Genomic DNA, 27,217 nt, shown 5'->3' with positions numbered 1-27,217 from the left:
TATATATAAATAAAATGAATTTACAATTACTCTTACCCTATGACATCTTTCAAAGGCTTGTTTGGTTTCTTGTAAAAGATTAACTACCACTTCTTGGGATAGGAAGGTTTCTCCATGAGTATCGATACTTGGCCCCAATGGTAAGTTGGTACGTTGTCTAATTCTCTCTTTCAAATCTTGAATACTAGTGCATTATATCAACAAATGAAAAAAGAACACTTTACTATACATAAATTTCAAGTAGTCTAAAACGTATAATAGTATACATCAACAAAGAAAAATGGACCAATAGCCAGGAAACCTAAAAGTTCTAATTCTAATAATTAGTTCTATAAAGTGAAGCAAACCTTAAATCTCTAAACAAAAGATTTTCATGTGAAAAATTAGATTTGGAGTTATGATCTCCCAAGTCTCTTTCAGCTCTACAATTCTGACTCAATAGTCAAATTGGAACTGGGTTATTCCAATTAAGTTAATAGTCCAGATAACTAAATGGTCCTGCTTAAAATAAACTTTAAAATTTTAATATTTTAAAAATATATTTATACATATTGCACATTTCTTCATAATTGTTAAACAAGATATATGAAACCTTTTCTTAATGACTAAGGGTCACTTTGACATTTATTATTATATAATGGTATCATTAGAAGGTTAGAATTTTTTTCTTCCTAGAATATATAGTTCTAGATTACTGCAAACTAATTTTTTTTAAAAATTTTATGATTGGTCTTTACTTTTTCCTTCCTTTATTTGCTATTGCCTTTCAGATGTCACTTTTTATTCCTAATTATAACTTCTCCCTGATCATTATTTAATATGTGACAAACTGGAAAATAAAAAGCTGATTGGGGTGTATATGTATGTGGACTCTGGACCCTGATAATATGGCTCCACAGAAGTCATTCTGTTTCACCCTAAAATCAACTGGGTTCTAGATAGTTGAGATCTAGATTACTGAGGTGCCACCAATTCTTACAGCAAATCACTTTCTTCTAGGCTGTAAATAATCACAAGTTTTAAGTTATTAAATAATTTTATGCACAAGTCATTAAAAAACTCAGGGTATCTAAATTGTGAACTGTCTATTTTCTGTTTTTTTTCACACCTGCAACAATCAACAAAAAAATGATATGCATCCGAGTTAATGAACTGGAATAATTTACTGAGTCTGAAAATAAAAAAGAAACTATCAAACTCTTTATAATACTGATATTCTGCTTTACATTTTAATGTTGTATTAGGCAATTTGAACATGTGGTTGAAGAGACAGGATTTCATCAATGGTATAAACAGAGTTAAAAGAGTTCATCAGGAAATTCCAATGACCATCAAAATTTAACAAGCTTGTCCAAATTAATAAAGTTCTTAATATCTTTAGTTTTAACTATGATATTTAACAAAAACACTCACCCTCCTGTGCCAATGGATCTCTTTTGATGGTTTTTTGAATCATAATAGCGCTGTAGGATCATAGCACTTCTGCTTTTCAAATATCCGGTCTCCACCTCAATATAGTTCTCCAAATAGGAAATGAAAATGGATTTGATAAGCTTAGACAAGAAAGTCTGTTTATCAGTACCTAAGTTAAACTCCATCAACTTGCTGGAAAGATTTGTGGTTCTTTTCATGGAAAAGGGGGGAAAAAAAGATTAATATATATTTTAGGTATAGTAACAATACTAAGGAATATATATATATATTTTTACAATGTGACTTTAACAGCTTATGTTAAACCACCATTTTTTAAAAACCTGGGATGGTACTTAGGATGCAGAAAGCAGCTGTATTGGATTATATGTAAAGTAGAATGAATATTAACAAACAACATTATCGTTTTGAAAACTGTCATAAACTCCTAGGAATGACCGAGGAGAGGAAACTGAAGCAACCAACCAGTCTAGAAATGGCAATAAGCGGTAGAATGGCTTCAAGTATGGCCGAACGCCACTTAGGACATGGTACCCAAGTCGGAATACTGAGAGGTCTACTCTCTGTTCATTCTTTTTTGTATTTGTCCATGTGGACCATTTTCAGTTTCCCACTGTTGAAGACAGGCTCACAAAAATGTTGTTGATATGAACTTCTGGATTATGGTTACTTTTGAAAACCATCCTCCCAAAATAATGACTCTGAAGAATAATAGCAATAGGGTTGGGTAAAAATTCCATATGAAGCTTCTCATATAATATTTCTAAGTGTGACACTGCCTTTTATAAAAGACCAATACAGATTCTCACATCAGACTTCAGGCTGGAAATTGTCATTTTTTAAAGAATTTGTAACTTCCTTTGTCAATTTATCAAGTTTTAACTGTAGATAAATGTAATCATAGCAATTCTTAGAGAAAAAAAAATAAAGAATATGGAATTAGCTTACAATTAAAATCAGAAACAAAATTCACAAGTCTTAGTTTAAACAAGGTAAACAAAGGTTTATGTTTCATTGAAGTACCTTAATATAAAGCATATATCCAATTCCTTAAATTAATGTACTAAGAATGCTGCTCTTGTACAATACTAGTCTATGCAGCTAAGCATTTAATGTTAAAAGACATATTTGCTATCTAACAAACTGTTATTCAAAAATACCTGAATGCTTCCCCATTTTCCAATTAGAAAAAAAGCACATCTGAGATCTTGTACTATTTTCTAATAATTAAAAATATACCTTGTATATAAATCATAGAGATTTTTGAGATACTGCTCTGCATCGGACCGCCTACATTCTTCTAACTGGTCTTTCACAAAACTCTAAAAAAAAGACAACATTATATCAATAAGTAAATATTAAATTACACAGTCAAGATTTTTTTCCCCTTTAAAATTACTCCACATTCTTAAACTCTTCTGACTTATAATCCAATGGAAAAGGCAATGCATAAAAAAAAGAATATAAAAAAATTAAGAAAATAGGTTTATAATTTTTACTGCTATATTTACTTGTATGTCTATATCATCAGTTTTGTAAATATTAAAAATTTCAAAGTATCTATTTTTTGAGAAAATAGCCTATTCTGACTCATGAAGTACATTTTCAAAACAACAACAAAAACCCCCAAAAAACAAAACCTGAGGCTACACGAATATAGTTAATTCCTTAAAGCAGCATTTACCAAACTGTGGTCTGGGTAACATTAGTGTCCCTTGAGACATTACCAGGCATTACTATAAAATTGGGGAATGCTGTACATTACAACCTCACTCTAGAAAACCACAAAATATATTAGTACCTTTAAAGACTATTAAAAGTCCCAAATTGTGTTTTAAAAACAAACATTTATTTAATGTTTCTTAATCTACTGGTAAACATAGTTTAGAAATGTATAATGCTATGGGAATAAAGGTTATAAATTAAATTCCTGTGTTTTTTCTTTTCATGTAGTACCCCATTATAAAAAAATCTGCAGACTGCACTTGTAATTCTCAATTTCACCAATGCCATCTATCGGTCAAGGTGAGGATGCAATGAAAATAAAAATCTGAGGCTACCGTACTACAACCTGCTGCTGCTGCTGCTACTACTACTACTACTACTACTACTACTACTACTACTATTGGTACACAAAATTCAAACATATGTTCTGATGACACTCTGTGATTAGTGTATTTTCATGGTGAACAACAAAACATTTTTTAAAAAGCATGACACTGTCATCCCTTTCCCCTTTACCGAATAAGATTACTATTCCTAAGGGCACTACATAAATAAACTAAGTTTTAAAAAACTTTTAAAAATGTAGAGATAAAATAAATCACATATTGCTTTTAAAAACTACTTAGTCATTATTTAAAATTACCTGTAGTTTGATTTCAAATACATTTTGAATAAGTTTAGCCAGTACTGTTTCTGGATTACTAAAGATATCTCCAACTTGTTTGTTCACCCGTTGACAGAGTATTGCTGCATCTTCAAATATATCATTTCTCAAGTAAGCACCCTAAACAGCAGAGGCATTTTACATAGTAAATATATAATTTTTAAAACACCAATTGACATAAAATAAAGTCCAATAAAGTGTACTGTTATGTTACCTCCTGGCACTGCTTTATATAAACATCAACACAATGGGAATAACCCTGCGAAAAAGAAAGAAATACATCATCATTTTTCTGGTTAAATTAAAATAATCATCTCAATAATAGAGGTATTATATGTAATAAAGCTATGTCTATGTCCCAATGAATGGCCAATAGTAGTTGAACTTAAATATAATTAGTTGTAGAAAACCAATAACCTAATATAGCTATCTTCTCCCACTTGCTGTCTATGAAATTGATTAGCTGGTACATATCCTTGTAGGACTTTAGGCTGAAAGAAGAAAACTGAAGTATAATAAAGTTCTTTATAGTCATTTTATCCTATCATCACCTAGTGATCTCCTTTAACTCCAAAACATGTGCACCCATGGGCATGTATGCACGTGTCACAGACTCAGCTCTTGATAAAAGGCTGAATATATATATATATATATATATGTATATATATATATATATACACACACATATATATATATATATATGTGTGTGTGTGTGTGTGTGTGTATATATATATATTCATTGGAAAAGTCATGAGGTATTTTGTCTATGTTTTTCAAAGGTTATTTATTTATATAAAGAACAAAGATCAATCAATGATATATTGCCCGTTTTGTTCCATAACATTTTGCCATCTTTCAGTGAGCTTCATAATTCCTCATTCATAGAAGGACCTGTCTTTATTTGTGAAAAACTGAACAAGGTGCTGATTAACAGCCTCATCTGAAGTGAATGTTATACCACTCAAGGAGTTTTGAAGAGAGCGAAACAAGTGAAAGTCTGATGGCGCAAGGTCAGGTGAGTATGGTGGGTGTGTCAACACATCCCATCCAAGCTCCAATAATTTTTGACAGGGTGATCAAACTTGTGTGTGGTCTCATGTTGTTGCAATGGAACACAATTCCTTTACAATTAATGAGCTCTGGACATTTCTGGATGATGGATTCATTCAAACTGTCCAATTGCCGACAGTACACATTCAAACTGATTGTTTGGTTCCTTGATAGGAGCTTGAAAAACACGACACCTTAAAAATCCCCACACTGAGAGCATAACCTTCCTCTGATGAATGTCTGCTTTCGATGTCATTTGAGGCAAATCATAACATCAGGACCAAGACAGTTTGCGCACCACATTGTTGTAAACAATCCACATATCACCCGTTATCAGTTGCTTCAAAAAAATGATTGTTTTCCTCACATTTAATGAGCATACTGCAGATGTTTATCTGTGCCATCAAATGAACTTCTTTGAGTTCCTGTGAAATCCAAATATCGAGCCTGCTTACGTATCCCAGCTTCTTCAGGTGGTCGTGAACACTTGAATGATGGATGTTCAATGTTTCTGCAATCTCTCGTGTTGTGTAACGTGGCTTTGACTTGATTAACGCCTTTATTTTGTCATCATCAACCTCAGTAGGCCTCCCTGACCGAGGAGTGTCACTGAGATCAAAATCACCAGCACGGAATTTTGTGAACCATCGTTGGCACTGATGTTCTTGTAGAGCATTGTCACCGTAAACTTTACGCAACTTTTCACAAGCTTGAAGTGCGTTCTTCTTTTTATGGAAGTAAAACAGTAAAATATGGCGAAAATACACAGTTTGGTCTTCCATCTTCAACTTGTAAAACCTTCAAAACTCAACCCAATCGCTCAATTTGTTTTTAGAATGAAGCTAGAACTGTCAGCTGTCAAATAACATAGCAATAACATAGATGCGAATGACTCTAGTACTTCCAAAAATGAACTAGTGCCATCTGTTGCAAACATGCGTCATGACTTTCCCGACAACCCAATATATATACATATATCTTTGCTCTTGGATTCAAAGCATTTGCCTTCCCTTGCAAGAATATAGACAGAGCTGTATTTAATTGACATTCTGGAATTTTACTTTAAAAATTGAATCCATTTTAATAGGATGTGTTTAAATAAAATAGTTTGTCACATGAAGCTATTAGTTTTTATTAACAAATCATACATAAAAACAAGTAAGGTAAGCAATATAAAGTATACTGTTGTCTCAAGAGCCATTCTTAACACTCAGATACGTTACTTCAAAGAAAAGTTCAACAAATGTCTTATATTTCCCTAATCTGATACAAATCTGAAGAAACAGATTGAAAGCAGCGCTATTTCTTTAAGCACTTCGTTTGCAGAAATACATTCCATACAGGGATTCTCTCCTTAATTCAAGTTTCAGGAAGATAGTTCCATAATACAATACTCTTTTGTATTACCACTTGAGACCCTCTGGATTTACGTCTTTTACTAGTCACATTCCATCTACTTCCTGCCTCCTACATTTCACCAGAATGTAGGAAGACTTGACTTAACATCAAGTCTTCTTGTTTTTGACCTATTACATAATATGTTTGACTGAAAAAATATATATATATTACAAACCAAGAAAGCAAACAAAATGATTTTCTATGTCAAACTATACAAATTCATATATAGCTTGAAATATATTGGTATCATATTGATATTTGATAAAATATTAATGCTACAGAATAAAAAATCCCTATTTAAATATTAAATACCTAAAATTTAGCATCACTTATGAAGAGAAATATGAAATGTACAGATTATTCAAAACAATGAAAATTATCATTGTGATACTCATACAATAGGGAAAATCAGAGACTATAATATATAGAATTCATATGATCTCCTCAGTCTTGAAGACTAATCATCATTTTTAATTTTTACTATTTACCTTAAAATGAAGTAAAACTGCTGCTACTTCTCTCATTCTGGAGATCTCACCTCTTCTTTGAGCACTGGTAAACTCCTGAATTAGTTGGCATTCTAAATCATGGTATTTACCTAAAAATAAAAAGAAAGTCATTAGCTACAATGAGGCAGACAAGGTATCCAAGTTATTTATTAGTATATGAATTATTTATAAACATAATGACTATGGAAAAATTACAAAAACAATGTGAGATTACAGACAGTGAATTTAGACCCTACAATATACTACAGTATATAAGCACATATTTTCAAGACAAAAAAAAAATCTTCCCAACTGGCAAAATAGCTGAGCTCTTATAGTCTGAGTGTCATTTACCACTATTACTATAAAAGGCAACTGACTGGGAAAAATCTTAAACTTGAAACTATGGTAAGAATGAGGAAAAATACAGAAATCTTGACTAGAGTTGAGATGACTTTACCCATGAATAATGGTGGATTCAACACCAAATTTCACCTTAAGGTAATATGTGATATTTGATTTACTTCCTTCTAGAGGCTATTATGGTTTGGGATGAACAACTGAACTTTGGACTAACCTACAGTGACCAAAGACATTGCCAGGAAGTCCAAATATCTGTGTCATCCTTATTCTAACACTTTTTGGGGAAACAGGTGGTCCTTTGAACCTTCCATGCAAAATGGCCTCCCAAACAGTGACTCGGGCTACCATGAGAGCCTGCAAATATAATGGCTTTTCCAGAAACCTGGAATGATTTGCCTAAAATAGAATCCAAAGATTGACAAGAATCAAACTATTAAGGAATTAAATAGGTATTAAAATGCTCATATAAGCTTAGCTTTTTTTAAAAAAAGAACCTACTTTAGAGATACATGTATGGATACATGTATGGCTCTCCAAGATACATTGTTAAATTAAATACAGAAAGTATAAAGCTGTAATATTTGTATAGTATGCTACCAATTATTTTGAAATAAATGGGGAAAGAACTAAATTCTATACATATATACATGATTTATGACCTATGCTATATACCTGTAGAACACTCTGAAAGAATACCCAAGAAACTGGTAATTGTTGCTTCAAGGAAGAGGAATCAAACTCAGGGACAGGGTAGAAGGATGTCATTGTTTCCACTATCTGTCCTTTTACAATTTTTTTTTTTCTTTTACACAAGTAATTTTATTACCTGTTCAATATAGTTAAATAATAAGAACCCCACTTACTTGCAATTTTGGATTTTACTTCTGAAAATCTGAAAGATAAAAACCGATGAAGTTCATTAGTTGTAACAAACATACCATAGTAATGTAAAATATTAATAAAAGGGGAACCTGGGTTTAGGGATCTACAGGAGTCCTCTGTACTAAAGGTCATCATAAAAAAAGAAGAAAAGAGGGCCGGCCGAGTGGCACATTGGCTAAGAGTTGGCTTGGGACACCAGCTCTGAGCAGCAGGGCCCCGGTTCGGGTCCCACATGAAGACCAGTGATGCTACGCCCTCTACAGCTAAGATGGTGAACAACAGCTCGACCTGGAGCTGGGCTGCCATGAGTCGCAGGTGACGGTGTAGGCTGCAGTGGGGCTGGCTGGCAGCTGGCATGCACTTTCGTGAGCTGCTGTGAGCAGCCGTGAGCAGCCGTCCAATGGCCGGCGAGTGACTGCCTCACCAGGGAAGAGCGCAATGATAATACCAACATGGGCCAGTGAAGCAACGTCCTCCACAACTAGACTGGAGAACAAAAGGACAGCAGCTTGTCTGTTCCCCTTCCCCGACTCCCCAATGCTGTTCCCCTCCCTTAATTCCCCAATAAAATCTTCAAAAAGAAAAAAAGACAAAGCCAGAAGAGAGAGAGCACTGAGAGGAAGCATACCAGGTGACAAAACTGAATTTGGGCAATTCAGATGGGGGAGCTGGTTCTCATTTAGAAAATTCACATTGAATAACCAATTCCATTGTTAAAGCAGGAGGAACTGTACAAGGCATTAACAATCCATCCAGCATCAACACCGAGTTATTGTCCCCACTCACAGTCACTAGCATTTTAAATTCACTTTATATTTGCCTATTTCCCCTCTGTTGGGATTTTTTTCATATAAAGTTCAATTATTGTTATTAAAAATAAAAACAATGATAGAAAAGTATATAAAAATGAGTTATTTTAAAACTAGAATAAAATAGAAGGTATAAAAAGGACCCAGCAGTGTGCCCAGCAGATTAATCATTCAATCTTTGCAAATTCAAAAACTAAAACATCACACATATCATACACTAGAATTTTTTCAAATTGTAAATACCAAAGGGAATGCACATCTTGGAAAATTAATGTTGAGAACCTATGCAATGAGTTTGAAGAGAGAGGAAAGCAGCTGGCTAAAGAAATGCCACAAATAGATGAAGAAAGTAATAAAAATTTAGAAAGTTACACAAAATTGAGATATAGTCATGTGCCACTTAACGACAGGAATACGGTCTGAAAAATGCATCGTTAAGCAATTTTGTCGTCATGTAAACATCATAAACTTACACAAATCTAAATGGTATGGCCTACTACACATGGTATAGATAGCCTATTGCTCCTAGTCTACAAGCCTGTACAACATGTCACAAAACAATACAAGAAAAAATGATGCAATCAAAAGACCTGGTAAAAACAAGATGATACATGAGGCTGCTGCTGGTGTAATACAGCATACTGTTTTATAGTGAACTTTTTTTATATAAGTAAGAAGAATACACTCTAAAATAATGATTAAAAGTATAGTATATTAAATAAAGTAGTAACATAATTATTATCATTACCAAGTATTATGTATGTGCTATACTTTTGTAGGACTGGCAACACAGGTTTGTTTACACCAATATCACCACAAACACGTGAGTAACGCATTATGTTACAATGTCACAATAGCTACGAGATCACTAGGCAATAGGGATTTTTAGGCTCCATTATAATCTATGGGACCACCATTATATATGTGGTGCTGGGCTGACTGAAATGACATTATGCAGGGCGTGACTATATCAAAGTCATGGTAGATCACAGACTGCATGTAAGGCCATGTTGATCTTTGTGAAAAAAATTAAATTTGATTAGGATATATATTCAAATCCAAGGTTTGCTAGAAAGGTTAAAACAAAACTGTAAGAGAAATATGAAATTGAGAAGTGCGAGAAGATGAATACATGCATGTGTGTTTTGCAGAGGAAGAACAGGGTTGAGAGGGGGTGGGAGAAGTATCCAACAATTACCACGCATCTATTGTGACCCACACATTTTGCCCATTTGAGTAAACAGTCCAACTATGAAATGAGATAAAGAGAGGTTTTTATAGGTGGGTTTAAAAATTATTACTGATAATGCTGGGCAAATATGAGATTATCAATAATAGTTCAATGAAAGATGATCATTACTGCTGATCCTTTATGATGACATACAGCTGAGAGTAAAATAAGATATATTTTAGGGGTAAGAAATTCACTCTCTTTTTTGGGGACACAATGGTCAAGTTTTAAGTATAGCAGTACATTTACATTCTACCTGTACCAGAGGATCATCAAGTATTACCAAAAGAATAACAGATATATTGTCTGTTATAAAGGAAGACCTATTTCTTTCAGGTACTCACATGGGGGAACTACTACTACCAAGATTTTATTAACGTATCTGACATTCCACAGACTAAAGGAAATCATGAAAAAATTTCCTTGTCAGCCAAGTTTCTTCTAGGATGAAGTAAGGGTTCTTTCTTAACCTGAAGTCCCTGGGGAGGAGTTTGTGGATAGGCTAAAAAGTCTGAAATTCCATAAAATTGTATACAAAAATCTGTGAGTACCTAAATTTTTTAGAGAAACTTCATAGCTTTCACCAGCTTTTCAAAGGTGTCTAAGACCGCCACAAAACTTAAGAACTCTCATCCAGAGATAGGAAAAAGCAGCTGAATGGCCCCACCCACCCTGGTAATCAAAGTCCAAAAAATGAAAATTCAAAATCTCGCTTTAGTCAATTTCAAAATTCTCATTCATCAATTTTTTTTCAGAAGGAAAAAAAAGGACTGAAATTATTTCAAGGTATATCATTAAATTTAGACATTAAGAGACCATATTTTTTCAATCAACTATTGTATATTGTACCTTGTACAAAGGAGATACTAAATAAAATCTTGTTGCATTAATGAGCAAAATCATATAAGAAAAAATACAATTGTATTCTATAAATCACACCATATATCCAAATTAGTACTTAAGAAACAAACTTGCCTATCAAAAGGTAACTCCTGGGCAATTAGGTGCAACTTCTGAATGATGTCTGCTGCCTCCTTTATCTATTAAAAAAAAAATGAAAGCAATAAAATTTTAAAAACCCTTATGTATATAAAAAAAATTTTATATTTGAAAATAGTAGTATGCCCACAGACCCTCACCCAATTTTCTTTTAAAATCCACAACAAATAAAACTTTGTGAGCAAAAGGAATACATCTGAGGTATCAACAAGTTGATAAAACATAAACATTTGTCTTTCTGGCACTGAAATCTTTTGGTTTTATAATGCTACAATCCTTTCCCAATGAAACATATAGTTTGTTTAATCTGAAAAAGTTCAACTCATTGCTTGCTGAAAGAAGAAGTGTAAGTTTCTTCTGAGTTTATGAACCCAAAAAGGACAAAAAAAATTCATGAAAATAGTTCAGCTCATACTGCTGCATCTAACCCACTTTAAATTAAGTAAATAAAATAACAAAAATGTCACTTCAGCTTATCAAAGATTTAGGTCAGACCACCCCCTCATCCAATGGAATGTAACTATTCAAAAACAATAGAAATTCTTACTATTAAAAGTCAATTACAAAAAAGAAATACTCATTAACACAGTTACCTCAGCATTTTTAAGCCACATACAATTTCATCAACAAAAATGCCAAGCAACCCAATTAAAAACTTGAATATGAACACTTCATCAGCAATCTGTAGGCAACTGCACTACTCTGCATTTCAGAATTAAAAACTTGTAATATGTCAACTACTTAGTGATTTGACGTCTGTCTCTGGAAAGTAATAATTATAGTTTAAAATTAGGATGTTGTTAATGCTGTAGTTACCTTTTATCCTTCTGACAGTACTCACCTTTTCAGAATTTGTAAAAACATCAGATTTCAATTCTCCATCTAGAAACTCATTAAAGTATTTCATCAATTTCTGAGCCTCCACTGCCCGTTGTCTGGGTGTGTTTACCCCTTCCAACTGGTCACCAAGGTGACAGACCTTGGTTGCTACGTAGCTGATGTGCTCATCTAGTTCTTGGAAATGTTGGAAGGCAACCTAGAAAAAATATGCATAAGCATAAAATACAATGACAGAACCCAGTTTATAAAGTTAATTTCTATCAAAACTAAACCACCAACTAACTCATCACTATTCTCAAACTTAGATCATTAAAGATAACACAGAAGTTATATATATGAGATGATATACAAAAACACAATTCATGCTCATTATATCGCATAATCTGAAAACTTTTTAATAAAGTTGCAGACTTTTATACTTTTAACTATTTAACTATTAAAATCATATTTTATCATGAATACATTTGCTAAACAACACAACAACATGGCTATTTACTATTCATCTGTTTAACGAAGTTCCCAGTGACACACTCCTAAATAATGATTCTGAAAACAATGAACTAAAGTATCAAAGGGATCAGTTATCTGAACTCACTTGCTACTACACTAAAATGAGCCCAAAATGTCAGAAGACATAGATTAAAAAGAATATTTAACAAACATTTGTGTTAAACATTTAAAGAGCAATGCCAGTATTACACATAAGGTATAATGGTTTTTGCCCAGTTTTGAAAACAGAAAAGATTGCAACAATTATTCTATTGGGGCAAACAAAGGTACATTACTTCCTAGAATGACCCTTTTCCCCAGGTCACTGATTGTCCTATGGTAGATGAAAATTATGTACTTTGAATGCCTTAGAATTGCCAATAACAAAACTGCTGGTAATTTAGTATGGTACTTTTGTTCTAATCTTAAATTGAGGGGGATTTTACTGTTCTAAGTTGCAAAGATTTACTGTTCTAAGCATATTCCACGTATTTACGTATTTAATCCTTGCAACAACGTATTTTATATGTAAATGAAAAAACTAAGGCACAGGACAGCTGAGTTGTTTGAGATTACACAACTAATATTTGGCAGAGCAGACTGGATCCAGACTTTGTTAGATTAACTATTAATATCACTATTACCACCAAGGGAAAATTGCATTAGAAATATTTGGAATCTATCGCCTTAATTACTTAAAAACACATTTTCTATCTTATGTAAATCACTGACTTCTTTAGTAAATGTTTTCTCACAGCCATATATGCTTAAGCGAAGGAATCTAAATAAATAAAATTTGAGCAGAGATCAGTTTGCCAATTCCTAACACTAAAGAACAAACAACCCCCAGGAGGCAGCAGAGCTAAACAATGTTTCTCAAACTTACATAGTTATAAAGAGCAATCAAGTTTCAGATCAGGCTCAGGCTGTGAACGAGGTTTGGGGGTTCCAGATAAAGTCTAGGGCCTAAGAATGGCTAAGAAGCTTGGTTTACTTAGCTCCAGGGCCAGTCTAGTAATTTGGTTCTACTCCAAAATGGACTGAGGAAGAATTCTGCATCCGCTTTTCCCACAGTTACACTAGAATTCGCATTGGGACACATATCTCAATGACTTTTATGAAACTTCCCAGACTAGGTTTCCTCTAGGGAAAACCCTGATCCAGGCAATACCTGGTCTGATATTACCTTGTTTTAAGATTAAATGAGAATGCAAATGACTACCCTAAATATCGCAGCTAATAATGAGACCCTAAAGATACAGGTCTGCTGAGGCATCATTCTTGAAAGTTTGCATTGTTAGAGGGGAAGTAAGGACCACACTGTGATAGATACTACCCCATCCTAAGAAGGGAGTACTATGATCCCAAATCAACACTCAATTGCAAGCCAAAAGTGTCTGATAACAATTCATTAACATTTTATCCCATGGCCTGGGAAGAGCAGAACGAAACCTCAACAGTTACTATCATTTGACTAGACTTTTATTAAGAACTTAAAACCAGAAGGAAATAAAGATATTATAGCATATGTAAACTATTCATTACTTAGCTAAATATTTCTTTACCTGATTGCTTTTCTGGAGCTCTTGTACCTTCCTGGCAAATTCCTTGGCTTCCTTCTGACACTGTTGCTCTAGTTTCTCTACTTTCCTTTGAATCCTTTCATCCATGATCTGGAGTTCTTGAATATGATTTACAAATTCTTCTAATAACCTAATAGAGAAAAATGAGAATATGTATCAATCCATCTATGATTAATTTTAGGAACTAACCAGTTCACTTATAATTGTAAATAAGGTGTTAACAACCATTTCTTGAACTAAGGATGATGATGTTAATCTTTAATCTCTATAGTGTCTTGTTAGGAATTATCTCTGGCATGAATGAAAACCTCACCTAAAATCTCCATTAACCTCCAGAATATAAAACCAATTTCAAAGAAACAGTCAAAAGGTAAATGTATGACATAAAAATAATATTGTGCATTCCAGGGTACAGTGACTTTCTGTTCCCCCAATTTACAACTATACTTAAAACAATATATTCAACATGTGTTTATTTTAAAAGTAATGCCAACTCTTTCTAAGTTATTACTAATTAAATATTAAATTCTTGTAATGTGACAAAATTCCTTCCATACCAATTAAAGTCCTTCTCTAAAATAAAAGGATTGTAAAGGGGAGGGGGAATAAATCCCAAACTTTTAATAACCAATTGTTAACTAAAATCCCTTTACATGAACATTGAAAGGCATTCCAACAATCACACCTATTCCAAATACAAATTTGTACTAGATTGGGTCTATGAAAAAAAATTTTTTACTTCACCTTTTAGGATCAAAAGCTTCAGATCCCCCTCTAGAGCCTCCTCCTGGGGTTCTCCATACAAGACGTTCAATATACTCATCTGCCACAAAAGGCTCCTAGTTTATAAAATAAATGTTCTTTAAAAAAGTTTCATAGAAGATAACTTAAGACCACTTGCAAAAGTGAAACAGGTTCTATCTATTATGTGAGAATTTAAAATGAAATTAAATTACTAATATCAGTTAAAACTGGAGAAGTGAGCAAAGGACACAATTTATAGAAGATATACAAATGATCAAGAACCATGAAAAACATTCAACTTCACTAATAATCAAAAAGGTCAAATTATCACTTTTTTATCTCACAAGATGACAGTTTTTAAAAATTATAATATGTAATGCAAGAGAGGGTATGAAGGGCTGGCCGAGTGGCGCGTTGGTTAAGAGCTGGCTTAGGATACCAGCTCTGTGCAGCAGGGTCCCGGTTCGGATCCCACATGAGGGCCAGTGACACTGCCCTCTACAGCTAAGATGGTGAACAACAGCTCAACCTGGAGCTGGAATGCCGTGAGTTGCTGGCGACAGCATTGGCTGCAGCCCCTGCTGCAGTGGGTTGCCATAAGCTACCGTGTGTGGCCAGCAGCCAGCGTGAGTGGCCCACAGCTGGTGTGAGCTGCCAAGAGCTGCCATGAGTGGCCATCCAGAGGTCGGCAACAGATCTGCCTCACCCGGGAAGAGCGCAATGTTAATACCAACATGGGCCAGTGAAGCGACATCCTCCACAACTAGACTGAAGAACAAAAGGACAGCAACTTGTCTTTTCCCCTTCTCTGATTCCCCAACACTGTTCCCCAACACTGTTCCCCTCCCCCAATTCCCCAATAAAATCTTTAAAAAAAAAAAAAGAGATGGTATGAAATTCACACTCTCATTATGTTAGAAATGTTAACAGGTACAGTATTTTTGGAGGGCAATAGATAGCACTTAGGTAACATCAAAAGTATTACAAATTCTCTTACCCTTTAACACAGTAATTCTACTTTTAAAATTTTAAGGGGAAAGCAAATATGAACACAAAAATTTTTGCAGAATGCTCACTGAATATTACATACAATATTGAAAAATTTGTTTATATAAATAGTCAACAAAATTATTACTGAAAAATTACAGTAGACTTATAGGATGCAAAACTACATTCCTATTAAAATAATGTTATAAAAAATTTAATGAAATGAGAAAAAATGCTCACATATATAATATCTGATGAAAAAAAGGATACAAAATTTTGTAAATTTTCTCAGGAAAAAAGCAATAGTTATAATATTAGAGTAAAAGGGCCAAACAAGAAAATAAACATTCAAATGTTACCCATCAGCTGATAATGCTTTTTTTACATGCTAATTTACATATTTCCCATACTACCCTCTTTCATGCAAATAAATACCATATATTGTCTCCCTCTTAACATGTAACTTAAGCTAGCATTATCTTCTGGTGATTCCAGTTTAAATTCTTATATCTGTAAAATTTTCCATTTGTTAATTATACTTTAAAAACATTTTCATTGATAAACATGCACTGAACAATAAAATTTCCAGCACCAAACACTCTGTTAGGCTTTGGAATAAACAGATATATAAAACACAAACTGTACCCCTGAAAAACTCAGTCTAATAGGAAAAAATATATAAAGAACACAATAGTATGTGAAAGTAAAATTAAAAATTCATGCACAAACTTCAGTATTAAAATTGCTGAGTGGCTTGTTAACTCAGTATATAGTTGGGGGATGGAAATGGGATACTCATTAATTCAGTAAATATTTACTGAGCACCTACTATGTGCTGGGCACTGTGGTAGCAGTATAGAATACAAAAGTGAATTCAATAGACAGCGTCCCTGCAAGGCCGCATAGAAATGATCTTCTAAGTAAGGATGCCAACATTAAATAATTATAGAAATAAGTAATTACAATTGTGATAAATATGAGGGAAAGAAAAGTCCTGGATGCTCTAAGAGTATATAACAGAAACAGATGATGGGAAGATCGTAAGGAATGGAAGAAAAAACAGCAAGAAGTGGGTGTTACAACAGGCAGACTTTCTGAGAGCATGATACTTAATATAAGGCCAGAAGAATGAAGAAAAATCAGCCAGACAAAAGTGGAATGAATAGTTTTCCAGACCATTAGGGAAAGAGAAGATGGAGCTTAACCCATTAGAGGACTGAGAAGTAAGTATGGACTAGATCACAGAAGCCACATGTGGAAGGGATCTAGAGAGAGGTGACAATTAAGACCAGTGTATGATATACAACCTTGTACTTTTTATCATCATTATCATCATATTGGGCACTTGGTCTATACAATAAGAGCTATTACAGTGGGAAGTCCAATACAAGTCTCTGAAATTGTCCCCCCTACTCAATGTAGTAAAATCAAGTAGAATGGCAAAAATTAGTGCTACTTTTCAGCTCTAAAACAAAGATCAGCAAATATTTTCTTAAAGAGCCAGACAGCATTTTAGGCTTGTGGGCTAGACAGTCTCTGTTACAACCATTCAACTTGGCCATTATAATACAAATGTAATAACCACAGTTAACAAATGGGCAGGGCCCTGTATCAGTAAAACTTTAAAAACAGGCCTCTATTCCATGGGCTGTAAGTTTGCTGACTCCTGATCTAAAGGATGCAGGGGCAGTGTTACCCATCATTTTCTCATTTAATTCATCAATCTGGGTTTTGCAGAAACCAGACAAATCCTAGAGGATAACTAACTCAAAATTGACCAATGTAATAGCCCATGGTATATGGGCAATGCTTTGGCGGATACATACTTTTCCATTCCTATCAGCAAAGAGGATCAGACAGTTCAGTCACATAGAAATGACAACAGTATACATTTACAGTTTTACTTCAAGGCTTTGAGATCTCTCCTTCCCTCTATTATAACATGATATGTACCATATGGACATTCTGCAGACCATCTTACTGATCCATCATACAAATTGATATCATGCTAACTGGGCTGAATAAGCAAACAGCGGCTAGCATATTGGAGGGGGTAAAGATACATGTACTCCAGAGAGTGGGACATACACTATACAAAGATTCAAGGGCAGGGCCGGCCGAGTGGCACGTTGGTTAAGAGCTGGCTGGCTTGGGACGCCAGAGGGCCTCGGTTCGGATCCCACATATGAGGGCCAGTGACACTGTCCTCTACAGCTACGATGCTGAACAACAGCTCAACCTGGAGCTGGGCTGCCGCGAGTCGCCGGCAACGGCGTAGGCTGCAGCCCCTGCTGCAGTGGGTTGTCATGGGCTACCGTGTGTAGCCAGCAGTCAGCGTGAGTGGCCAGCAGCCACTGTGAGTGGCCGTCCAGAAGCTGGCAACTGATCTGCCTCACCCCGGAAGAGCACAAAAACGGTGCCACCTTGGGCCAGTGAAGCAACATTCTCCACAACTAGACTAAAGAACGAAAGGACAGCAACTTGTCTTTTCCCCTTCCCCCAACCTCCAATTCCCCAATAAAAAAATCTTAAAAAAAAAAAAATGAACAGGGTCAAAAAACAAACTGCATAAGCAGATAGCCCAAACCCCCATGTCTTCCACTATTGCACTAGCATCCCTCTCTCAACTCACACATATAGCCTTACGGGGGATCTTTTCCATCCAGCTGACAGAGAAGGAAAAGCCTGAGCTTGGTTCATGGAGAGTTGGCTAGGCATGTGGGTGCCAACTGAAAATAAACAGCAGCTGTAATTACAACTTTACTTAGGAGTGGTAGCCTTGAAATTCAGTGGCAAGAAAAAAATCCTCCCAATAGGCAAAGCTTCAGGAAACATACCTGGTCATTCCCTTCGGTGGACAGAGAACTGAACTGAGGTTAGAATATAGTATATGGACTCAGAGATAATGGCAAAGGCCCTGGCTATCAGAGGAAAAAGATTAGAAGACTGAAGACAGGGAAGTCTGGGGTAGAGTCATGGGGATGGAACACGAGAGTGGGCATGAAGTGTGAAGATCTTTGTATTTACCGTTAAAACCTACCAGAGGACATCCACTGTGGAAGAAGAATTAAACAATCAAGTAGACAAACTGACTCTGCCAGTTGACATCAGCCAGCCTCTGACCAGCATTAGCACACTGACCAGAGCAAACAGTACAGACACAACATGGCCCCATCAATATGAGGTCCTACTTACCAAGACTGATCCAGCTACTGTCAAAGGCAAATATCTAGCCTAACAGTGACAGAGATCAACTCTGAGCCCTAAAACAGCCCCATCCTTCAAGTAGACTACTCAGCCATGTGGTGGCTTGACTACATTGGGGCCTTTTCATTCTGGAAAAGTAATTCAGTATGACAGGAATTAGAAACATTCTGAGTTGGGTTTGCCTCTCCTCAGAGGGAGTGTTTGTTCCCCTGGCACTAGATCCCACATATCACATCAGAGCAAAGGACCCATTTACAGCAAAGGAAGTGACTATGGGATCCACTGGTCATATTACAAACCACACCATGCAGAAGCTGCCAGTCTGACAGAGCACTGAAAGCCTGCTGAAGGCATAGCTGAAGCACCGGTTCAGAGACAATATTCTATAAAGATGGAGTATACATTATGAACAAAAACCCTTTTATGTGATGCTGTGTCTCCAAAAGGCAAAACACATGAGTCTGGGAACAAGGAGTAAAATCCGAAATAGTCCTGCTAATAATAACCCCCAATTTATGCTTGCTGTTCCTGCAATTCTGGGATCTACAGGGTTAGAGGTCTTGCTCTCCAAACAGGGAACACTTGCCTGGGAACATAATAAGAGTCCCATTAAACTATAACTATAGGTGCTGCCTGGGCTGTTTATATGCAGGGGCAATTGGCTCTGATCATCAGGAGGAGGCAGGGCTGCTATTAAACAATGGGTACAGTGAATACTATGTTTGACACAGCTCCCTCATGAGAATCTCTTAATACCCCCTTAACCAATTCAAAAGTACATGGACAAGTGTAGCAACCCTGGTATGGTAACCCAGTTAAACCACCAAGAATGGCAGAGGTACTAGCTGAAGGTGAGGGGGGTTCGAATGGAAAGCAGAGGAGGGAAACACTGCGCACGAGTTACAACCCAAGACCTGCTGTTCATCTCATGAACCTTCTTCTAATTTTCCTCCAAGATAAGGACCCCAACTGGAATGCTGCAGGAGCTGCTCCCCAAATACAAATAAAGAAGTGGAGTCTAGTGGCACCAAGTTGGTCTGTGGTAGATACAATGATATGTCATCCAGACTGCCCTTCAAGAAGGGACTTGCCTGAGCTCCTAGCAGTGCTGTCCTCAGACAGCCTTTACCTCGCAGTATTTTCATGAATCCCCTAAGCTGCAGAGAGCCACTTCACTTAATGTTATACCTTTCCCAAAGTGGTCTATATCCAATGACTGACTAGGATGGGGTTATAAAGGCCTCACTACTTTGGTCCAAAGCAGGACAACTCTGACATTTTTAGTTCCAGAAGTCCCCTTAGGGGTCACCAACACTGTCATTAGGCAAGCATTGCAGCTCTGCTTTCCCATAGGCCCAATCTTGCTTCCTTACCCTGCTGCTTCACAGATGTTCATTACGAAGGTACTTTCTAATAAATATTCTGCACACTAAACTCTGCCTCAAAGTCTGCTTCTCAGAGAACTCAACCTGCAACACTAGTAGTCCAGTCAAGAGATGATAATGGCTCAGACGTACATGGCAGTGGAAGGGTGCTGAGAAATGGTCATGACATTTAAAAAGATGTACTCATACAAATTGCTGATGGAGTAATGTGGGAAGAAATTTTAAAAAGGAATCATGATTACTCATAGAAGTTTGCAGGCTGAACAAATGTGTGAATGGTGGGTGGTGCCATTTACTGAGGCTCGGGAAAGAGATGGAAGAGGGAGTGGGAAAACAAGAGTTTTGTTCTGCATTTGATATGTAGGAGATGCCTATTAGTTATACAAGTGAAAACAGAGCACTCAGAAAAAAATAAGTTTGTATTAACAGGAAGAAACTGGAACTAGATATAATTTTAAAGTATTATTTAAAATTTCAGAACTGGATGAGATCATCTGGGAGGGAGAAGATAGGGGGAGAAAAGGATACAACAAAAGAAACAATGCAGGAGGGACCAGTGAAGAGAGAAAATTAGGAGGAAACAGTGTCCAGGAAGCAAAATGCAGGTTTTATCTTCAGAGGCAATCAAATTCCCGCAAGAGTTTAAGATAAATTTGCTACTCATCCCAATGTAATAGAAGTTCAAAAAGAGCAAAAACAAAACAAAAAAACTTTCTGATTATAAAACCAAATAAATCTCAATAACTTGCTTTCTAATACTCAACCTTGCTACAAAGGCATTTATAATAAGAAAAAGATAGCCAAATTAACAAATTCTAAGGCTTTCAAATGACCAAGTCTTTCCCAAGAGGATTCTCGAAGATACTTGTAAACAATTCCTCCCCACCAAAATCTTTTAGAATTTTATGAATTTGACAAAGGTATATCTTTACTTTCTATTTTACTATAGTAATTAAAAGCAAAAACGGCCAAAACAACAAAGATCTAAGAAGAATGCACTATAGACTAAGATACTAGATACTAAATTCAACTTGACACAGCTGGTCACTATGGTGTTGCTCTATTAAACAATTCATTTTATACTCTTTAGAAATGCTACCAATTTTAAGAAAAACATGGGGTTTGTGGTCATTTCTACTAAAAATTAAGGTATCAAGTCCTTGGACAGAATCATAAATCCCTAATTTAACATTGTTTCTTTGAGAAAATCCAACTAAATTTTTATATTTTCTTACAGCATCTTTCCCAAAAACAGATTCGATACAATGTGCTACACCCACCCATAGCTACCTCTCTACTCCCCCCACCAAAAAAAGTCATGTCAGCTCCCTTAGGTATGGCCTATAAAGCCTTCTCAAAGCTTCCCCCAAACTGCCCCTGTGGTCTCAATATCTTGTTAGGAGCCACAACTCTCACACCTAAAACATGCATATACAGATCCTACCTCTTCTCAGTATTTCCTAAATACTCTTCACCTTACAAATTGGAATCATCTTTTTTTTTTTTTTTTAGCTGAGCCATCCTGCCACCTGTTGGCAGCTCAGCGGCAACTCAGCTCGGGTCGGGCATCGAACCGCTGTTATTCAGAGCTCAAACTCTTGAGCGAGCTCTTAACCAACTGAGCCACTCGGCCGGCCCTTGGAATCATCTTTTATCTCTGCCTTGGAATGCCCTTCTGAAAAGTTTCTACTTATCTATCAACACCCAATTTATATGTCATTACATATATTTATATGTCATTCATTTGTGAGAAACCTTTCCTAATTATCCCAGGAAGAGATTCTGTACTTCCATTGTACTGTATTATCTGTTAACAAATGTCTCCTTCAGCTCCTGACCACAACTCCTAAAATCTTGTAATTTCCTAGTAATAAAGGTGCTAGGAGCAGCTTTTGTTCTAATATTTGGTCATTGACACTGTTTCTGACACAGAGCTCCTAAACCCCTTGGAATTTCTTGGGTGAAAGGAGTGTCTTTTGTTCTACTGAAGCAACTCTTGATGGGCTCCTGGATGGACGCTGGTCATCAGAAAGGTCAAACATGATTAGAAGCCTGGAACTTTCAGCCCCACCATCTATACTCCAGGGAGGAAAGGAGGGCTAGAGAGTGAGTTAATAATCAGTTATTCCTACATGATGAAGCCTCTATAAAAATCCCTAACGTACAGGTTCAGAGAGAGAGCTTCCAGGTTGCTGAACACATCAAGATGCTCGGGGTGGGTGTCACACAGAGAGGGCATGGAAGCACTGCACTCCTTCCCCCCATACCTTGCCCTATGCATCACTTCAGTTTTTTCTGAGTTGTATCTTTTTGTAGTAAACCAGTAATCTAGTTAGTAAACTGTTTTCCTGAGTTCTGTGAGCCGTTCTAGCAAATTATCAAATCTGAAGAGGGGGTCATGAGAACCTCCAATTTATAGCTAGTCAGTCAGAAGTACAGGTGACTACCTGGACTGAAATTGTTATCTGAAGTGGTGGTATCTTGTGGGACTGAACCCATAACTTGTGGGATCTAGTGCTAACTCCAGGTAAAGAGTGTCAAAATTAAATTGAATTGTAGGACACCCAGTCAGTGTCTGCTGAAAAACTGAACTGTTGTGGGGAAAAACCCCACACAATCTGGTGTCAGAGGTGAAGTATTGAGACTAGTGGTAGTGTTGAGAGAAGAAACAGAGCTCTTTTCCTTTCACTCCCCCAACTAGATTTTTAATTCAAAACATCTTTTAATTCTAGTACCTGGAATGATATGGTACTCAATAAAATGTTTGCTAAGTGTACACATTTTCTCACATACATAACACTGTAATTGGTAGGCAGATTCCACAAACATTTATTAATATTTAACAGCCAATATGGCTGAACAAGTAGCATTTCAGTACCTTAAAGGTAAAGGAGTGGTCCTTACTTGTGTATCTCATGCTTATTAACATATATTGAGCTAGTTAATCGAATGCGTGATCTTTTTCAATAAGTCTGTTGAAACAGCTTTTGTAACTTAGTTTAAAAATCTAAGAGACATAAATGTGTTTGTGTGTGAAAATGTGTTCTTGGCTCTTCAAATTCTAACCTGTAAGTCAAACAGCCGTTGTCACCACAGTCAAATTACATGATCTCGAATGCTATTATCAAAGCACTACATTTACAGGAAAGAAAAAACAAATTCCTAATCTTGGCATTTAGGATCTCCACAATTAAAACCTAATTTACTTTACATGTCACTCCTCTTCTTCATGCATGCTACACTCACTCCAGGCAAAATAAACTCTTCCCCTGTCTCCAGAGTCTACACTTACCTCCTTTACGTCTTGGCTTTTATTGTCTGCTTTACTAGAAAGTCCCTCCAAACTCAGTTCTACAAACTCAAATATAACATCATTTATATATCATTCAAATGCCATCTCCTGATCCTTTCGCACTTCCAGAGATAGTCTTCCCATCTTCTCAATATTTTACCTAGACTTCTTTGACAAACAGTTTATAATTTTATTTCAAGAGCATGTAGTTACATATCTATTTTCTCTCCCTCTATTTAACAATAAGGGCAGATTCCACATATAATTCAAAACTTTCCAAAGTATGTTCCATGGAATTCATGAAATTAATAAGAACTATAAAAGCATCATGGTCAAAAAAGTCTGGGAAATGAACTTCTCAAAATCTTTAACATATTAAGGTACATTGTAAATCTCTAATGAAGCAAAGTATGCCCACTGCCAAAACTTATTTGGTCTCTGAACCATTTTGGGTTTTTTGCAGTACATCTCATAGATTACTATTTCTATGGCATGCCCTTTGAAACATGCAGCCTCATTAATCCTGGCAATTTATCTTGAATTTAATAGGTACTCAGCAAATGTTTGTTGAATGAATGGGTAATTGACCCTGGTTAACAAAGAACTGCCCCATTAAGGTAACTTGCCCAGACAGAAGGGAAGAATGAAGAAGAATAACTAAAGAGAAAAATAGCAAGTGAGAGGAAGCACAATGTCCTCGGTAGTGCTGTAAGAGGGGAATAGTTGCAATAAAAAAAAATTTACTATCCCAGCCACTTTTTATATGTAAAGGAATAATTAAACCACATAGGAATTCCTGTTTAGAATGTTCATCTGAGGCGCTCATTTAGAAACGTTGCACATAGATCTTTTTAGAAAGATTGAAACTAAGAAGGTATTCTGGTCAATTTCCAGGATATTCACTATTAAAATAGCTGAATAATCTATTACTAATCATTTCTGTCAACTAAGGAAACATCCTATAGTTTCATTTTGTTGCATGAAGGTATTTATGTTAAAAAAGGAAGTCTCATGGGACCAATAATATTTTAAAAGTAGAGTTGACACATGAAATTTCATGGATTCAAAACATAATTTTGTATTGATTTGTCCTCTTTCAATGTGGAAAAACGAAAGCACACTTCAATTTAATAGTGCATTGAAACCAGGATGCATAAAAACAAAATATCCTTGACTACATCCTGACCTCTGTTTCCCACAGTTCTTCAGCCCTGACTAAGAAAGGGAAGCAAGAGAAAAAGACACTCCCTGACTTGTCCCTACAAAACCTAGATCCTACAAGTGGCAACAGGAAATAACAGCAATGACTGAGGTTTGGTTTGTTTGTTTTCCCTCCTCCCTCTAAAGCAGAGACCAACTTCTCACTTAGGAATAAAAACTTATTCAAGAGTAGAGTCCATTGCAGGGCTGAAAAGATATTTTTAAATCATAACTATTAACATTTAATTTTAACTATTAATGTAATATGCTTTTCATTTTGATGAAGCAACAAACTACATATGGTCAGAAAAGAGAAAGTCACATGACTTAAAATCCATAAGCATGCCTATGAACCCTCTGGCCACAGAACTAGTCTGTCTCTATCATCACTGGTCAGTGAGTATTACCAGATATCACATAACAGGAATCACTGAATTAAGTTAAACCCTAATTTGGTTTAGCTAGTTTACTAAATGGTGAGACCCTAGAAAGCAAAATAAATATTTCTTTACCTCCTCCCCTACCCCTCTGGAGGGAAGTAGAAATCAAACATTTTCAAAAAAGTTACGTGGACTCATGTGGTCAAACATTTAAAGAAAAATAGACATAATATGATTTGAAACACAATGGGGAATGTCAAGCAGGATTCATTAACTCAAAGATTAATGCTTTATGAACTGTATGATAAAATAAGTTTTTCATTAATAGCTAGATGCTCAAGTATTTCATTAAGATCTCAACTTCACAAATAGTTTTCTACCTTTATAAGATGTAAAACATAAAACAAGGAACTACAGAACTACTTTAGTATCTGTCCCAGCAACACACAGTAAAAGCTTTTAGTAAAAAGAATGTCTCCCTGCTCCTGTGTCAATCGATAAATAGATGGCACAATTTTTGAATTAGAGAAGCTAATATAATGTATCTCCCAATACTTAAATCTGAGGAAATGCAATTAATATTTCCAATTTTTTTTGTACTTATAATCTTTCACTCGCAAATTACTATTACAATTTATTATGATAATAGCATGTTATTCCTCTCAACAAAAGCATTATCTATCCAAAAACTGACAGAAACCCAAAATATATAACAGTAACAAATGTGAAAAGTTCCCATTGTCATAAAAAACTGTGGCATTCAAATTTTAGGCAAAAAAAACCCCCGAAAAAAACCCAAACCTGCTGAATCTCAAACAGAAAAAGGATCCAATTTTAACTTAGAGAAATTCTCTATTGTCAACTGTAGTCTTCTCCATTATTACTTACACTTTGTTACTCATTTTGAAACACAAGCACACACAAAAAGGGTCTTTCCTTCCTTTTTCTCCACGTTCTCATTTCTTTCGCAAATGGAGATCCTTTATGTTTCATTATTTAATGGTCTAATTAGGATTTTCCTATTATATATATTCTATTCTATTATCTAGATAATAGATAATATTCTATTATCTCAAACATCACAGCTTCTTACATTGGATTTCACTGAATTAAATTTTAAGTTTTAGAGACTGAAAACTCTCAAAGAAACACAGTAGAATGCTCACTGTCTCATGCGTTAAGGCTTCTCTAGTTCGCAGTTAGGTGGTTTTGTAATACACTTCAATTCGTTAAGACCCGAACACAAACGTCAATTTTAGTTTTGCCTCCCTTCAGTCTGAAGAGCTAAGTAGGCCTTTATTGTCCTAGAAAAATACCCCGGCCTTTTCAGATATAAGGGTAAGCTGACAGGCAGATAAGTGTCACTTCTCCCATTTACTAATGAAATGATTACTCAACAACGAGAAGCCCCCAATCGTCCCAATCTCAGGCGGCCCCGAAAAAATTACGCGACAAGTCGGGGCTCCGCCAACCTGAGGCTCCTGGTTCAGCCCTTCGCACCACTCATCCCGAGTGCATCTTCCAGCGCCCAAACCTCCCAGGCTCCCTCCGGCCCTGTGATACAAGCCCCCTCCTCCTTTCAGACTCCGGGCTCCCTCTTCTGCCTCCCCGCCCCAGTCCCCAAGCCACCCCTCCCCCATGTCACGCTCCGCCCGTGCTGACAACGGGGCCGCCACCCCACCCCTTCGCCTTCGCACCTTTCTTCCGAGGGCGAACACCAGCTCCTCTGCTCGCCCTCCTCGCTGCCTGCACCCCAGGCCTGCCACTCCCTGAAGAGCCGCCGGGACCCACCTCGAAGAGCTCGGCCGTCGTAGCCATCCCTGCCGGCTGAGAGGCTCGCCTCGCGCTGGACGCCGTCTCCTCTTCACATGCTGCGCCTCAGCGGCGCCGCGCACAAGTCCCCGCTCCGCTCGCCAGCTCCGGCTCCCGGCCGCCACGGGCTCCCCGACTCCCCACAGAGCCCAGGCGGTGCGGGAGAGCGGCCATGAAGCGAAGCCGCAGACGCCTGTCAGCTGCCTCCCGGCGCCGCCCGCGCCGCTCCCATTGTCACCGCCTCGTACGCCGGAAGTG

At 36.4% G+C, this 27,217-nt stretch overlaps 1 protein-coding gene across 1 annotated transcript in view; it reads right to left on the bottom strand.

The window, feature by feature from the left end:
- The window catches only part of EXOC5 (exocyst complex component 5), a 40,005-nt gene extending 12,791 nt beyond the window's left edge, over positions 1-27,214 (bottom strand). Inside the window, exons 1-12 of the mRNA XM_019644873.1 lie at positions 26,939-27,214; positions 14,697-14,791; positions 13,935-14,082; positions 11,882-12,076; positions 11,017-11,081; positions 7,983-8,011; positions 6,757-6,866; positions 4,035-4,079; positions 3,800-3,940; positions 2,671-2,753; positions 1,414-1,623; positions 37-184 (exon numbers count right to left, since the gene is read on the bottom strand). Of these exons, the coding sequence (XP_019500418.1) occupies positions 37-184; positions 1,414-1,623; positions 2,671-2,753; positions 3,800-3,940; positions 4,035-4,079; positions 6,757-6,866; positions 7,983-8,011; positions 11,017-11,081; positions 11,882-12,076; positions 13,935-14,082; positions 14,697-14,791; positions 26,939-26,965 (1,296 nt within the window). The 5' untranslated portion in view covers positions 26,966-27,214. The remainder of the gene's footprint in view (positions 1-36; positions 185-1,413; positions 1,624-2,670; positions 2,754-3,799; positions 3,941-4,034; positions 4,080-6,756; positions 6,867-7,982; positions 8,012-11,016; positions 11,082-11,881; positions 12,077-13,934; positions 14,083-14,696; positions 14,792-26,938) is intronic.
- Between the last annotated feature and the right edge of the window lie 3 nt (positions 27,215-27,217).

This window comes from Hipposideros armiger, unplaced genomic scaffold (genome assembly GCF_001890085.2).
Source record: "Hipposideros armiger isolate ML-2016 unplaced genomic scaffold, ASM189008v1 scaffold_5, whole genome shotgun sequence".
Classification (NCBI taxonomy): Eukaryota; Metazoa; Chordata; class Mammalia; order Chiroptera; family Hipposideridae; genus Hipposideros; species Hipposideros armiger.
The sequence above is the reverse complement of the archived record's forward strand: the minus strand, read 5'-3'. Positions and strand labels throughout refer to the sequence as shown.